The 15,512-nt window shown below is 41.5% G+C and overlaps 1 protein-coding gene across 1 annotated transcript in view; it reads left to right on the plus strand.

The window, feature by feature from the left end:
• NYAP2 (neuronal tyrosine-phosphorylated phosphoinositide-3-kinase adaptor 2) overlaps positions 1 to 15,512 on the plus strand; it is a 117,661-nt gene that overhangs the window by 60,715 nt on the left and 41,434 nt on the right. The window contains exon 4 of the mRNA XM_065748218.1: positions 11,261 to 12,358. Coding sequence (XP_065604290.1) covers positions 11,261 to 12,358 — 1,098 coding nt within the window. The remainder of the gene's footprint in view (positions 1 to 11,260; positions 12,359 to 15,512) is intronic.

Below are 15,512 nucleotides of genomic sequence, written 5' to 3' on the forward strand. Positions count from 1 at the left end.
CTTGATGTATGATAAGTTTGATAGTGCTACAGGTTTACAGATTATTTATTTCTTAAAATGGGAGAATTTTCATAGGATAGATATTTGCTTGTGAAAATGGAAGTCTCTTAATACTTAGATTTTGGTGAATAAGATAGGAATAAATTATACTGGCTACACTCATGCCACTCAGTCATATTCTGATAGTTGATACTTGCTTCTTCCCTTTGATGTTGGCTTAGTTTTTTTAACTTGTAGAAATATTCTTGCTTTAATTACCTTTCATTTACCTCAGCCTTTCAAAGACTTCTGCTAGAGCTGATCTTTCACTCATTGTTCCATCTTCTGTCTTTTGCTTCTTGGCATCATTTCCCTCTTTTGTAGGGCTCTCATTTCTAATCAAGTTTCCTCCCTGTTTCTAGTAGTCCTGCTTGAGCTAAGCAGGTTCAGTAGTCACGGGTGAGCTTCTGGCACAGCTCTGGAACATTCACTGGCAGCAATTCCTCTGTTCCTTTTTGTGCTCCATGTTTCTCTTTCATCCTCTTTCTAACCTCTGAGGTGGCACAATGAGGTTAAGTCTTGTCTTTGAAAGGAGAAAATTATCTTAAAGCTTATCTGGAGTACAGTGCTGCCAGTATGGTACAGTACTGTGCAAATATACCGGGTGAATTTAGATGGTTAGGCCAAGCTGCATGACTCCTGCAGATCAACACTTGACTCTACTAGTTTCAGCAGACCACTCTGTAAAAACAAGAAAGATGAAATTGTAGATGCCAGGCACACAGAGAAGCTCAGAGGGGGAGGCAGTTGATAACGTGAATTGTCTGTAATTTTTTCAATGCTTTATTTAAAGTTGAGGAGAGAGAAGTCACCCCTGTAGAGAAGGAAGTAAAATGAGTAGCTGTGAGGCTCTTCTCCTAAGCCGATTACACAGAGCATTTCAGCACTGCTCAGCCTCTGACCGCAGAGGTGTGATGCCTCCAGGCACTGCTGCGTGCTGGAAGCTGCTCTAACAATGCTCTGCCCGCTTCAGCTATCATTATATTCACCCCAAAAGATGCTCAGTGACAACCTGCAGAAGCTGCTTCTGCAGGGTCACCTTGTGTCCTTTCAGTGAAGGCAAGAGTGCCTGTCTAGATGAACTCTGCTTCAGCAGGGGTTATGTGCTTTCCTGCCGCTCTTTCTGCGGTGACTCATCTGACCTCTGCGATCAACGTTGTGCTTTGTTTTGAAACGTGAGCTTCGTCAAAGACAGGCCTGTCGGATGTGTCATTCAGCAGCGAGAGGCTTTTCGTGCAGTAGCCTTAAGGAAAAGAACGGCTCAAAAGCCGCAGGACTTCAGGAGAAGAGGGACTCGGAAATCTGCTGGTTTCTTGACCTGGTGGGATGGGGGAGAGAATTGAAAAAAATTGAGATAAAAACTATCTACTAAGACAGAAAAGAGAGAGAAAAAAGAAGATAGTAGTAATTATAGTTATATACATACACACAAAACAAGTGATGCACATCACTCGCTGGACTGATGCCCAGCTAGTCCCCAAGCTGCGGTGGCTCCTCCAGCAGACTCCCCAGCATTTTTCAAGGGTTTCCATCATGTCATATGGCATGGAATATCCCTTTGGGCAGTTTAGGTAGTTGGGATGGGAGAGAACCAGGACAGCATCTTGTGCTCCTTCAGTCCTCCCTCATTGGCAGGACAGTACAAGGAGCTGAGAAATGGAAATATCCTTGGCTCTCTATGGCACTGCTCAGCAACAACTGTGACAATGGTATGTTATCAGCATTGCTTTTCTCCTAAAACTGAAGCACAGCATCGTGCTAGACAATAGGGAGGAAAAGTCAACTCTGTCCCGGCTGAAACCAGGATGCAGTGCTATGCACAATATCACCTCAGTGGGTCTGCCATCTTGATTTAATGGGCTGCAGTTATTTTATAAGCTTGCTACTTATGTAAGCAAATAATGGGTTTGACCTACTTACTGTGTCTGTAAGTAGAAGGTAGGCGTTGCTGTGGATCTGAAAAGTCACATATCTCAAGACAAACTATCCAAGTATCTGCATATAGTCACTAAGAATATTCTGGATGGGATATTTATGGACCAAAGCAAAGTTAAATCAATTAAGCAAATGCAGAACATTGTTCTGAACACATGAAGTAGGTGAGCTAAACTTACCATTTCATTAAGCAGTTGGTGTTTCTCTAGACAGATTTACTTCTTTCTCCTTTTCTCTGTGAGTCATTCCAGACTCCAGTGCTTGGGTGTAGGCAGTGTATTAGAGCACTCAGAGACAGGAGCTCTTGCAGAGGTCAGTTTTGTTTAATGTTTCCAGGAGCACAGAGTTGGAAAGCAGCTGCACTATACCTTCTCCAAGAAGTCCATGAAGCTCAGCCAGGGATGCTTTAACTCATTATCTCCCTCAGCTATGATAACTAGAAATCAATACAAATTTGTTCCCTTGGAGTTCCATTCAGGCTGAAATATACCTTTGTTCAGGTGAACGTTGCCAAATGACACTGCAGGGGCCATCAGTGCCTTTCAGGCAGCAGTAAACATGCAAGTCAGCCTCCACACCCACAAGAGCTGATCAGAGCGGTACCCACTACACATCTTACTGACATGACATTGGTGTCTGACACGTGTGCTGGTGGAGTTTGGTTTGTCACACCACACATCCTGTAAAAATGCAGAGCCTCACCATCTTTTCCATGGTTACTTGGAGGATGCAAGGTGGATAGCTGCAGAGAGGGAGAGGCAGCAGATAGCCCTAGCCAACAGCTGTATTAGAATGGGCTCTAATAGCTGTAGCACAATGAAGATGTTGGGTGGAGGGTAATGAGGGCTGATTTCAGCTGAGCTGTCACTGTGAAGTGCAGTGAGTTTGTGGGTAGCTCTAAGTGCAGTGATAACAATTAACTTTCAGGAAAACTGTGAAAGCTGTTCAGGTTCCATCTCCAAGGTGACAGTCAATATGCCATAAATGTCACTTTAAAACTGAAGGGCTTTACTCATGTTGTCAGTCTGCAGATGCTTTTCCATACTCCATTGTGTCTTCTGCAGATGAGCACCAACAAACAGGCAAATATGCTCTGTAAATTATCTGCAGTTGTGATTCAGTAGTTTTATTTGCATTCTCTTAATATAGTTTTTCCCATACCAATTGCCTCTCTATGTCTAGAAATCCTTGAGATTATACACAGTCTCAGTATTTTTATTTTTCTTAGTGCTGCCATTGCACAGGCTGCAAAAGCTGTTTCACATGCAGACTGCAGGCTGTCCGAAACACAACAAAGCAACACTTTAGCAGCAACAGTGGCTGCCTGTGTGGGTAATGTAAGGATCCTTTACACAGATTCCCATTTTGACAGTAACCCTCCCACCTCTCCTCTCAGAGCCTGCTTCCATGAGAAGTGCTGCAGTTACACGCATTAAAGGTAGTGTAATAGATCCTGGCCTTTGGTGTCCAGGTAGACTAATTCAAGGATATTTTTCTAAATGAGTACTAGGAAGTCATTGCAACCTGAAAAAAAGTTACTGTGAGACTTTGTTTGCCTTCACTTTCACTCAGTGTGTCCGTTTTCCTTTAAAAGAAGGATGATTCAAGTGAACTTTTCCTTTTTTTTCCTTTTTTTTTTTTTTTACCCAACTCTTGTTCTTTCTGTATTTCCAGAGCTATGCTGACTGACAATAACTTCTAGCTTCAGAGAATAGTACAGGAAGGCTTCAGTGCAAACATTTTGTAATTTTTTGTTGTTGTTGTTTTGCCTATCGAATGTCATCTGGAGAAATCAATAACTCAATCTTTGAAAGAACTGGGAAGTGAAGTTAGAGGTGTATGAAAGGGTGAGACTGGGCATTCAGAAGGATTCTTTGTCACTTATGTAATTTTTGGAGACCTCAAAGCACAGCGTGTCAGCTGAGTGTACAGAGCATTGGAGGGCTATGAAGGAGAAAGCCTGGAATTCACTCTGCGCCGGAGCCTGGCAGTTTGGAACAAACTCCCTCCAGCACGCTGGTACTCCGGAATGCCTACGTTTTTGAAGTGTCCTGGCATCTCTGGATCTGCCCTCATCTTGATAACACAGAGCAAAGGATCTCTGGGTGTGGGCTCTGGCAGCAGGAGGGCTTTTGTGGCTCCCTGGCAGATATGGGCCACTTGGCATTTATAGCATGTAAAGAGTGTGGCACTGGTGCTGCAAAATTTGATTTTGTGGCTCAGGTACACAGGCCTAAGCTGACTACGGGAGCGGTGTGTCTTCCAGCCTTGGTGCCTGTTGGTTTCTTCCGTTGTATTGGTGAATTAATGCAAAATTTAATTTAATTGCAGGGCCCAATCCTACTGCTATACAGGCGTTAAGTTCTGGAATATCACTACTAAAGTCACTTGTATTGAAGCAGACATCATTCATTTTAAAAGATGTATTTAGAAGCTGTAGTCAAAATAAAGTGACCTGAGTAATTTTCAAGCAGTGTCCTTAATCACAGCCTCGAGACATCTGAAGATTACTTTAGTATCAGTATGGATTATTATTTTAGTATCAGTATTATTTTAGGACACTACCCTCTAGTCCCTTCATTTTGATTAGTGTTTTCTCCTCTTTAAAACGTCCAAATAAATTCCAGTAAGAGGACACAGATCGAGGAAGAGATATATCCTGTGTGATATCATTGTGCTGAAGGCACTTACTGTTTGCAAAGGTGTTTCAGTGAATCGGATGGTTCTTTTATTCCTTCTGTGTTCTTTCCTTCTTTGTTCTTTCCTACTATCATGTTTTAGAAAGAAAAAGCATAACTTGCAGGGAAAAGACTCACGTCCAAATGGATGGTGCTGTTTTGAAGGCCAGATTTCCTTCATGACAGAGATTCATTCTTTGATGTTACTCCAGCCCACTGATAACGTTTCTGTGGTTATGTGCTCAGATGTTTGTGTCTGTGCATGTACTTTATGGCTTTTCACAGTGTGAGAACATGTACTGTTGAAAATTCCTTGGAGAAGAAAAGATATCTCCTGTAGATACATTTAAATTTGCTTTTGTTTTCTACTGTGGCTTTGCAATGATGGGAGCCACTGTGCAAAGGTTGATATAAACAACAACAAAAAACCTTTCCTAAAACACTTTAGAGTTCAAACTGGCAGAAGACAGATGTGAATACATGGCATTAAGGGCTGAAATGACATCTGAGGCCCTGGGGCCTGTGACAGAGAGAGAAATTAAACTCAGGTCTCCTGAGTGCCAATCTTCTGCACAGTTCAGAGGACTGTGCCTTTTTAAATTCAGTCCCACTAAGAATATTCAAAATTCATCTTCAGAGATAATGAAATCAGTCCCAGTATAAGCTCTGGTGCACAAATGCTCTTTTGATCAGGTACATTTTTGAACAAGCAGTTCATTTCATAAAAGTCAGTGGGGTTACTTATGGTTTTGAACTTACACCACACACCTGCATACACACATAGGTTCTGTGCTGCCCTAGTGCTGGATTTTCTCCATTCACTTGTGCACTGTAAATCAGGATCTGTGCATCTTTGGTTCAGTAGCCAGCAAGTTCAGGGTTTAATTAAAGAAATTCCATTTCCTGTCACTCCTGGAGGCTTTTTGATAGAGGTATCCCTCAAAATGCAGCATGGTTAATTTCTTATGCATTTAAAATAATATTTGTAGGAATTAAAGAAAAAATTAGGCCTCAGATTATTCCTTCATTCAGAAAGAAATTGAATGCTGTGGCATCTTGCAGGAATGGAAAGGGAAGAACTGCACTGTTACATGTATTTTTATTCTGTTTGAGAGAACAGTGCAATAAATCAGCTTGTTCTCCAAACCACAAAAGCTGTGAAACACCTAAAAGACAACAGAAAATGACAAACTCCATTTTAGTTTTCTGATGCTTTCACTCATTCTGTATGCAGTAAGCAAAGAGTAAAAAACAATGTGATAACATATTTTCATATTTCACTCTCTCCTTAAAGAGAGAAAAAAGATTGCTTCAAGAGGACAGGATGGCAAGCAGCATTCTGTATTTCCAGAACTAACCATGAACGATGGATCATCTGGGCATGTCTGAAAGCTATGCGTAACCTTTGTGCTACAAATATCTCATTTCAAAAATGTCATCTTCTGCTTATTCAGTGGGGTTCCGTAAGGCTATTTTAAGCACTGTGCCTCTTGCTTCCAGATCACAACTGAAGTTATTACTGCCTGTGTGTTTGGTTTTCCTTACCGTTTATTAGAGGCAGATCATTGCTTGGTACTAGATTGCCAATAAATACGGGCAGTTGCTGCTCAACAGGTGTAAACTCAGTGAAGTTGGGCTTCATTCGCAGGGATGGTAGTGCTTCCAGTTCTTTAGCTGTGGCAGGTTTGGCAGTTTGAAATGCTAAAGGCAGAGCCCTTAACACAACACCTGAGCTCCCTCAGCTTGGGCAGCAGTGGCAGCTCCCATGGTGACTGCTGAACCACCATCCTCCAAGCACCTCTGCGCTGATCCCTGCAGCCCTAGCAGCAAATTGCCTTTGTGCTCTGCAATAAATGCATCCATAGGGGCTTCGTGAGGCAGTTTTGCATGACTAGTTAGGGAAGTGGCACCTGGCAGAGAGAGAAATTGTTCTCGCCTTCATCTTACCCTCTGGCTTCACAACTGGTGAGAAAAATAGTGCTGGCTGAAAGACAAAAATCTCTCTTGGGAGAAACTTGGGGCTGTTTTATGGAGGAGATGTGGTATCTGTGGAGAGGGAAGGGAGAATTGAAGTGAATTGCCCTGACTGGAGATGGAAATAAAAATCCACAAACTTTTATACTGTGAGTAGAGGTCTTGAAAATACCTAGTTCAGGAGAAACTCTCCAAATACTGCATATATGTGGCTCTGGAGCCTCCCGCTGATCACATCAGCTTGGTGCCCTCTGTTTCCCATCCCAGCTGAGGCAGTGTGTGGGGACTGCAGGTATTTGAGGAACCCATGGCCACTGTCTGCAGGTCCTGGGAACTCCCTGTGAACAGTCCTAATGCCCACTGAGCTTTACTGTCTGTTTATTAGTAGATCAAGAAATTGACAGAGAATGTCATGAATAATTGGGTCTTCTTGCCTGTGGGAATTAACAAAGAGCAAGCTTATTTCTAATTGAAAAAGCAGTGGCAGATTTTTGCTATTCTCCACAAAGGAAAACTCAGTTTACAGACCAGCAGTGGTACTTCTCTATGCCTTGGTATCCCTCAACTCATAGGAGTGCCCAGCTTGCTGGAGTAGATGAACAAACAATACCTGGAGTGGAAGAGCTGCATCCTTTAGTGACAGCAGTGGCTGTCAGAGCAGCACCCTGAGGAAGCAAGACCCAGATCAGAGCCTATAGAAGCCTGTAGAAACTTTTGTATTTCTTCCATTTACCTTTGGATCAGGCCCCATGTGCAATGAAATGCTGGTGGCAGGGTCTCGGGGTGGATTATCAGGGACAAACAAACTGGGGACGTGGTAATCCACCTTGAAAAGCACTTAATTACCCCATATTTAGAGCAGACGACACTGCAGTATGTGTATCGCCAATATGTCAGCACGGTTTGCTTTTCATAGGAGTTTATGTTCCCAGCAGGCACCGAATGCTTTTTCTGCCTGATAAATGTCAAGTACTTAAAGCAATCTTGCCTGTTCCTCTCAGGAGATTGCCAAATAATCTCCTTTCATTGGCTATGGGCTCTTGCCAGGGCTTCAGCATTTGTGCACATTTATCCCTGCCAAATGTTGGTAACACAGGAGCTGTACAAATACTCCCTGCTCCTTTTGCTAGCTTTGCACAGCTCTGTTCAGTTTCAGGATTCCTATTTATTCCTCTGATATTTGGGAGTAGAGCAGGAGTTTGTGTGCAGGTGTTCCATAACCACAGGTGATGTGAATTCAGCCCTTCTTATGGAGCTGCATTTCAGAGTAAAAACCTTTGTTCAGTAAATATGGTGTCTTGCATCATAGCATTCTCAAAGCTAATTCTGTTCATCTGAGTGCCCTGCTGCAGCTGAAGGAAGTTCCCAGTAGCTGTTGTGCAGCTCCATAACCCCCAGTCGTGATAAAAGATTTCTTTGCTTCTGTGTACCATCTAGGAAGTCTCACAGCACCAAATGCAGATACTAAGTAGCAGATAGGAGGTAACTCTATAAGGTTTAGCGATATTTAAAGTGTTTAGTTCTAAATTTTAGTTTTAGTAGTGCAATTTATCACAGAGAGAAAAGGTTCTTCATAACATACCATCTCCTGGAAACAGATGCTTTAATAAAGGAAACTGGCAGAGAAAGAATGCTTTGAATAGAAAGAGGAAAGCTAATCTTTCACCTTGTTGTGTTTTTATGATCATGTGGCAGGGCCAGATCATTTGACCTTTTTGTTGATAATGTCACCAAGATATTTTAGGCTAATGCTACATACTGTGTGATGCCAGATGAGAATGCTGCGTGTGTCAGTGCAGCAGTTAATTTCAACCCATGCAAAAATACGAGATGAGATGGCAGAATGTCACTCATTTTTCCATGACATTTCTCATTTCCTTGTCTATAATGTAATAATGTCTGAATGTTGTGTGTGCAAACCCCAGCACTTTGGGAGGGGCATACACTGCATGGCAGAACCTCATCTGCTTGCATAAAGATTCTGAAAGTAGAAGGAGAAAAGAGGCAAATGCTATTTCTAGCACTTTCTCAGAAAACATGGTGTTGCTGGGCACTTTTAGTTACTTTTAAGTAAACATATCAGTTGAAGCTCTCACTGAATGACTACCAGCACAAGAGCATTTTTTTATTACTATGCCATCATTAAAATCACTCCAGATAAAGGACGGAAAGGTGGGGAGATAGCTGTGAGACAGAGCTCTGTTTGTGACACCTGTGGCATAAGACATATACAAGGCAGAGCAGGGAGCAAGGATCTAAAGATGGCAGAGGAATGGGAAACCATCTCAGGTATACGTTAAGGATGTGCATGGAGAGCTGAAATCTTCAGAGTGCTTCTTCTTCCAAAATAGGTGATTTCCAAATGCAGCCAAATCTGTAACCTGTTAGCTGGTACAGAGCAGAGTTCAGGTCCTGGGCAGAAGGCTCAGAAGTGCTCAGGCATTTCGTACCAGTCTCACTGTCTCTTAATAGTAATGACACCAATCTGAAGGAGATTGCGCTTGCCAGAGTTGGAAATCAGATTAAGGGTGATGTGGAGAGACGACTGAGCTCAAGTTGATGTCAGTAGAACTTGTATGAATGTGATATACAAATAACATACTAAATAGAAAGGGAAAGGTGATTTAGCTGGAAGCAGAGCAAGAAAAATCTGATTGTATTGTCAAATACTTCAGGAGTAACATTTTGTGCAAGGCCCAAATGATTCACATAGCCTACATCTCATTCCCCAAAGTCTATCGTAAGACATTCAAGAAAATTAATTTGGGTTAATTAAAAAGACAAATTTAAAGTACATTAGGATATATCCACAGAGTGAAAACTATCAAGCTACCAAATACGCTTATCTGCAGTAGCTTTTGCATGTCCCTAGCCTGCTGCAAAGTGGAACACATTAATTGGAACCGTCATGAAAGTATAATCTCATTCTTTGTGGTTTTTTTCTGTTTTTCTTCTAATTTCCTGCTAGTTTTCTTTTTGCTTTTGCTCTGTTGTCATTAGTTATGTACATGTATATATGTTATGTACACATACGTATGTTACTGATGAGGAGTGGTCCTGTTACTTCATTTTAAGCCCACACATATATCCAAGTCTCCTTAGTCCTAAGCAAACCTAAGATCTTGTTGACATCGCTGTGCTGACACTTGCTGACATCGCTGTGCTTTTTAAGAAGTACCAAAGAATTATTTAACAGATCAAAGCAGAAGAATGACAAACGCTGGGTTTGAATCTTCCTCTGACACTGACCAGAGCTCATCAGGAAAATGCAGTAGTGCCTTCCCCAGCAGCCAGCATCCTAGCAGGCCATCAAAGCACTGCCTTGCAGCTGGCAGAGCCGCTGGCTTTGGGAACACACTGGAGGCTGTTTCAAAAAGAGGATTTTTAACTCCATGAGTGCTGCCTGGTTGCTTTAACATCAGATATTCACTAGCTGCTGTCTGATTGTTGGGTCAGCGAATGGTATCTGGAAACTCTGAAAGCTGAGTTTGCAGCAATAGATCTGTAGCAGCAAATTGCAAAGAGCAGTACTAACTGGTAAGAACGGAAAGCTGCCATTCAAAGCTGGCATGTAGTTTAGGAGTTTTTGAAGACCGAGTAACTTATCAATGAGGTGTCAAGGCCTTCAGTGCAAGAACTGTTAACCGTACAGGAATACAAAATAGGTTCAGTATGCACAGTGAATTTCATTTCTGAATTAGTTTGATGAATCCATGTAGGATAAAAACTGATTTCAGCTAAATATTTAATGAGGTACTCTATTAACCCCAACGTTTAATGAGATATTGTATTAAGTGTTTGTGCAAAGAGAACAAAATGAGTTTCATTTGTCTTTAATTCATCAAGGATAATTTTAAGAAACTCTTAACCTTTTCAAACGAATTTCGTAATAATACTTTGATTTCTAATTTCACAGATAAAATGATCTGTTGTTTCTAAATAAGCCTGTTTGAGAAGGATCTGAATCTATGAGGTATTTTGTTTCTTTTGACTTCACTGAAGTCTTGTGTATTCATAGGACTGAATTCAGATAAACGATGAGGGTTATCCCAACAGGACATTTTGCAGTATTTTTTTTATGTTAGCTTTTCCTTTCCCTTTCAGTGCTGAGACAATTGTACTTTAGGCAAGACGTTACTGCAAGCAAAATGTCTTGATTCATCAGTGTGTTACTGCAGAGTTGCATCACTGTCATTCCAGTGTGAATGTCCAGGATCTTAAGTGTTCTCTTACAGCTGCAAGGAGTTCATTTGGATACTTAATTTTATGTCTTTGGCAACTTTTTGGGTTCTTAAATTTTCATAGTGATATTTCAAAAGCATATTAAAAATGGAAAGTCCTTCTGTCCAAAGAGTTTGGTGGAGAACAGTTCTCTCACAGGAGATATGTGATCTCACAGGAGAAATGTTCGCTAGCTGCTGACTAATGGAGTCACAGACTCTTGGGGGAAGATCAGGGGTGCTTTGAATAGGATGTTATTTTTGTAGCGACCTACTGATAACACTACCAGAAAAAGCTGTCAACAGGCTGCTCCCATGAAATCCATTCCAGAATTATGGTACTGTTACAGAGATCCTATGTTTGACAAAGATTGTTAAATATTTCTGATGAATTTGTATTTTGTTTGTTTTCAGTGTCAGCCAAACCAAGACCTCACAGTGATGAATATACAAAGAAGATTCCACCTCCTAAGCCGAAACGAAATCCGAACACTCAATTAAGCACATCTTTTGATGAAACTTACATCAAAAAGCATGGCCCTATGAAGACACCACTCACTAGGGATGCATCCTTGTCACAAGTCAGCAGTCCTGCCCCAGATACGGAGGAAGAAGAGCCTGTTTATATTGAAATGGTTGGGAATATACTCAGAGACTTCAAAAAAGATGAAGATGACCAAAGCGAAGCAGTCTACGAGGAGATGAAATACCCTATATTTGATGATGTAGGCCAAGATTCAAAATGTCAATGTGAATATGACCATCACACTTGTTCTTCTCAGTGTGCTACTCCCACAGTGCCTGACCTCGATTTCACTAAGACTTCAGTGCCATCTACTCCCAAGGGCTTGCTTTGTGATATACCCCCACCATTTCCAAATCTGCTTTCTCACAGACCTCCACTGCTGGTGTTCCCACCAGCGCCAGTGCAGTGTTCCCCAAATTCTGACGAGTCTCCTCTAACTCCACTAGAGGTCACAAAGCTTCCTGTTTTAGAAAATGTGTCTTACATAAAACAACAAGCTGGAGCTTCTCCGTCTTCACTGCCACCTCACACACCAGGCCATCAAAAACTGGAGAAAGAGCAGATGGTATCTCATGGAACTAGCACCCCTGGGCACACCTCCTCGCCTCCTCATCCATCTACCTTATACAGAACACAGTCTCCACATGGTTATCCTAAAAGTCACTCTGCCTCACCCTCTCCTGTCAGTATGGGTAGGTCTCTTACCCCTTTAAGTCTCAAAAGACCTCCACCTTATGACTCTGTACATTCAGGAAGTCTCTCAAGAAGCTCTCCATCAGTGCCTCATTCTACAGCCAGAAATACATTGCAAGAAGGAGGAAAGATGGTAAATGTCTCAGTCAGTACCTACGGGTCATCATCTCAGAGCAGTTCCCGCTCTCGGACGCCTACCAGTCCTCTGGAGGAACTAACCAGCCTCTTTACCTCAGGACGAAGTCTCCTGAGGAAGTCCTCCAGTGGCAGAAGATCTAAGGAACCTGCAGAAAGTAAGTTCTTAATTCATTTTTTCTCATTCCTACATAGAATAACAGCTTCCTAAATCCAACTCTTGGCAAAAAAACAAATACCGCAGCACTCTGAATTCCACATATAATTGTCTTGAAACTAGAAGAAAAACGATTGTTATTGAAACTGTGAATGTTGTTAAAGTTAGCTTTTGTATTGTTTTATCTTAAAGATTTTTAAGCATGTGTACCACGCTACAGAATCCTGTCAGACAGGAGTACAATTCATGGCTTGGTCTTGCAATAGGAGTCAGTTTTCATTAACTTTTCCACAATCATAGTGGTCTCACGTGAGTTGGAGTCTTCTCAATATCTCATCTTCTTAATTTTGTGATGGATGCTAAGATGATTGCCTGAGCAACTTGTAGTGAAATATCCAGAGATTAGTTTCTTTTGGCCTGTATTGATCACGCTTAACTTTGCCTGTAATCACTGTGTGTATGGTAGAAACCAGAGGCTGAAAGCATTGCTCCCCTTTCCACTGCCTCCTTCTACACCGTGCTGCAGAGTATCTCATTCATCTGTGACTGTGAGACTGGTTGTGAGGCCATACTGAGAATCAATATGAAAATCAGCATGACCTAAAACACATTACCCACACACAGAGGAAAAGATGGGAGGAAATTGTGTAGAAAAACCTTCAGCCAATATTGACTTTGAATACACTGTATCATAAAACCATTGTCCCATGTGCACTCAGGTTCACAGAAGGCACTTCTTCTGAGTTAGTGAAATATGGAAGCTCCTAATGAAATCAACAGGAGTCACAGGTGTGAGTGAAAGCAGCACCTGGTGCCAATATTTCTCTTGAGAATAGCTGTTTCTGTTCAATGGTCACAAAGAAAGTGTCTTGCAGTGGGATTCAGCCATAACACCTTTTCTCTTTTGACTCTCAAACACTTTTGTCTGAGTGCAAGGTGTGTTCAGTATGCTTTCTCCTGTGACTTCCATAAAACCACTTTATGACTTTGAAATCTTAATGCCTGCGTAACAGAAAAGCTCTTTTCAGAGAATAACCAATTTTGTGTTTGTGCGAGTGCTACCTTTTACCTATTTGGCAGCTGTAACGTGGCAGTCTGTGGTGGCTTTTGTCTGTTAAAAGAAGGTATTCTTGTTTCCAGGCTAATAAATTGAGATGGGAGGTAAATTTTCCACTGATTGGGTTTACGCTGCTCTGTTGCGTTACTGACAGCAGTGAGGTCAGGCTGAACTTCTTAGTCTCATCACTTTGGAGCATACTCAGGGAACTCACAAGAACACTGCTCTGGGTACTCATGGACAGTGGTTGCCTGCCTTTCACCTCTGCTTTTTGATCACAGACATTCCAGGCTGGTGTGGCCAGCTTACCTAATGCTGGTAGTGCGGAAGCTCAGGTGAGCAGTGATTGAGCACAGGGTGCCTGTGGTACCAGTGCACTGGTGTCCTTCTAACACATCCCCTTGGTAAGCAGCTCACTTGAGTCCTGTGTCCCTGTGATCACCACCAGCTCAAGGGGCTGTGACAGCACTGTCTGCAGCTGTTGAGCACGTGCAGACACCTAAGCATGGAGGAGCTTGTTGGGAAGGCTTCTGTTGGGTTGGCTCCACCGCTCCACCCTCAGCACGTTTACCCTTGCAGCTCTCTGAAAATCAGAAATAATGACTCAAATCAGAAGGTAGAGGTGAGAGTGTAGTCAACAGAATACTGAGAATGTGAGTCAGGGCAGATACTGGTTTTATCTTGCTGTAATACTTCTGTGGCCTGCAACCAGAGATTGTTATATGAAAGCCTTTCCTCCATTATTCAGTGAGGTTTATGAAGTGATTCTTATTAAAAGACAATAACACCAGATTTGTGTGCTGGATGGAAGCAAAATGGCAAGGTGATTTCTGTAATTGGGAACAATTATGAGGGATGTGTTCTGACATTTATAAATAATTGTAGTGAAGTGGTAGAGAGATTTTGGCAAAGTGCAGACAAGATTGAACATTATTAAACACGGTTCTTACTGATATGTGAATAGAAGTTCTCTCTGAATCCCTAGCTATGCCAGGGCTAACACTGAGTCTCATAAGTGTGATGATTTCATGCTTTCTGATGTAGGCAGAAGTACTAGGTTTGGAAATTATGGAAATACTTGTGATGAATCTGCCAAGTCCTGGGAAATTTCAGGAAATCAATGTGTGTCTTTCTCATACCTAACTCCAAAAAGATCTTCTCTATATTCCAGTTGACTTAAATAGAATGCACACTATCGAAGGATATTTCGGTGATATATTTATAATAAATCTTGCCCCGTGCTTCTGTATCAAGAACAGCTTTCTTATTGGTCTCTCAAGGGGCATTCTACTTCCTCCTTAGGAGGCAGAAATGTCCTTGTCACTGGTAATAGTGATGTAATTGGTAATGGATAATACAGAGGAGTTGTGGAATAGAAACAGTGTTCATTTATGTTAGGAACAAAGCATTCATTTTATAAATGTAGACCAGTGCAGAGAAGACTGTGGAGCACAGCTGTGTCGAGTAAACGAACAGACTGCCCATCTAATCCGATTGTAATTCATCTGGTATTTACAGTATGACTTAATCTCACGGGATTACTGCTCTGAGGAAGGATCAGGTACTGTAGTGGTAGAAGTCCCTTTAAAACACATTGAAAACACATAACTGGACTAACATTTTGTGCTCTGCAATTTTGCATTGAAACAATCCACCATTAAAAAAAAAAAAAAAACCAAAAACAAAAAAATAAAAACAACTAAAGTGAGGGATTTGAAAGTGGTATCTACCAAACTGTCACGTTTATACACTGTGATAATATGTAGTGATAGCGAGCATGGACCGGACTCATCATAAGATGTGTTGAAGAAATCTTGCGCCTATAAATCAAACTGGAAGCTTTAAGTAATTCAGTTTTGAATTAGTTTTTTAAGCTACAGGAGAGCAAATGCATAGCATGGGACTTGTGGGGACTGCCATGTTTCTTTATTTGTCACTTCAGTGTAATTTGGTTTCATCATAAAGAATGAATTCCAGAATCTAGAGGCTAATAAAGAAACAAAGCAGAAATGGTTTTTATGAAATTGTGTTAGGAAACTAAGAATATGTGCTTCTAAACTTCGAAATTATTCTGAGCACATCTCAAGTAACTTTCTCA

This window comes from Cyrtonyx montezumae, unplaced genomic scaffold (genome assembly GCF_038088225.1).
Source record: "Cyrtonyx montezumae isolate F1298 unplaced genomic scaffold, pur_monq_1.0 scaffold_5, whole genome shotgun sequence".
Lineage (NCBI taxonomy): Eukaryota > Metazoa > Chordata > Aves > Galliformes > Odontophoridae > Cyrtonyx > Cyrtonyx montezumae.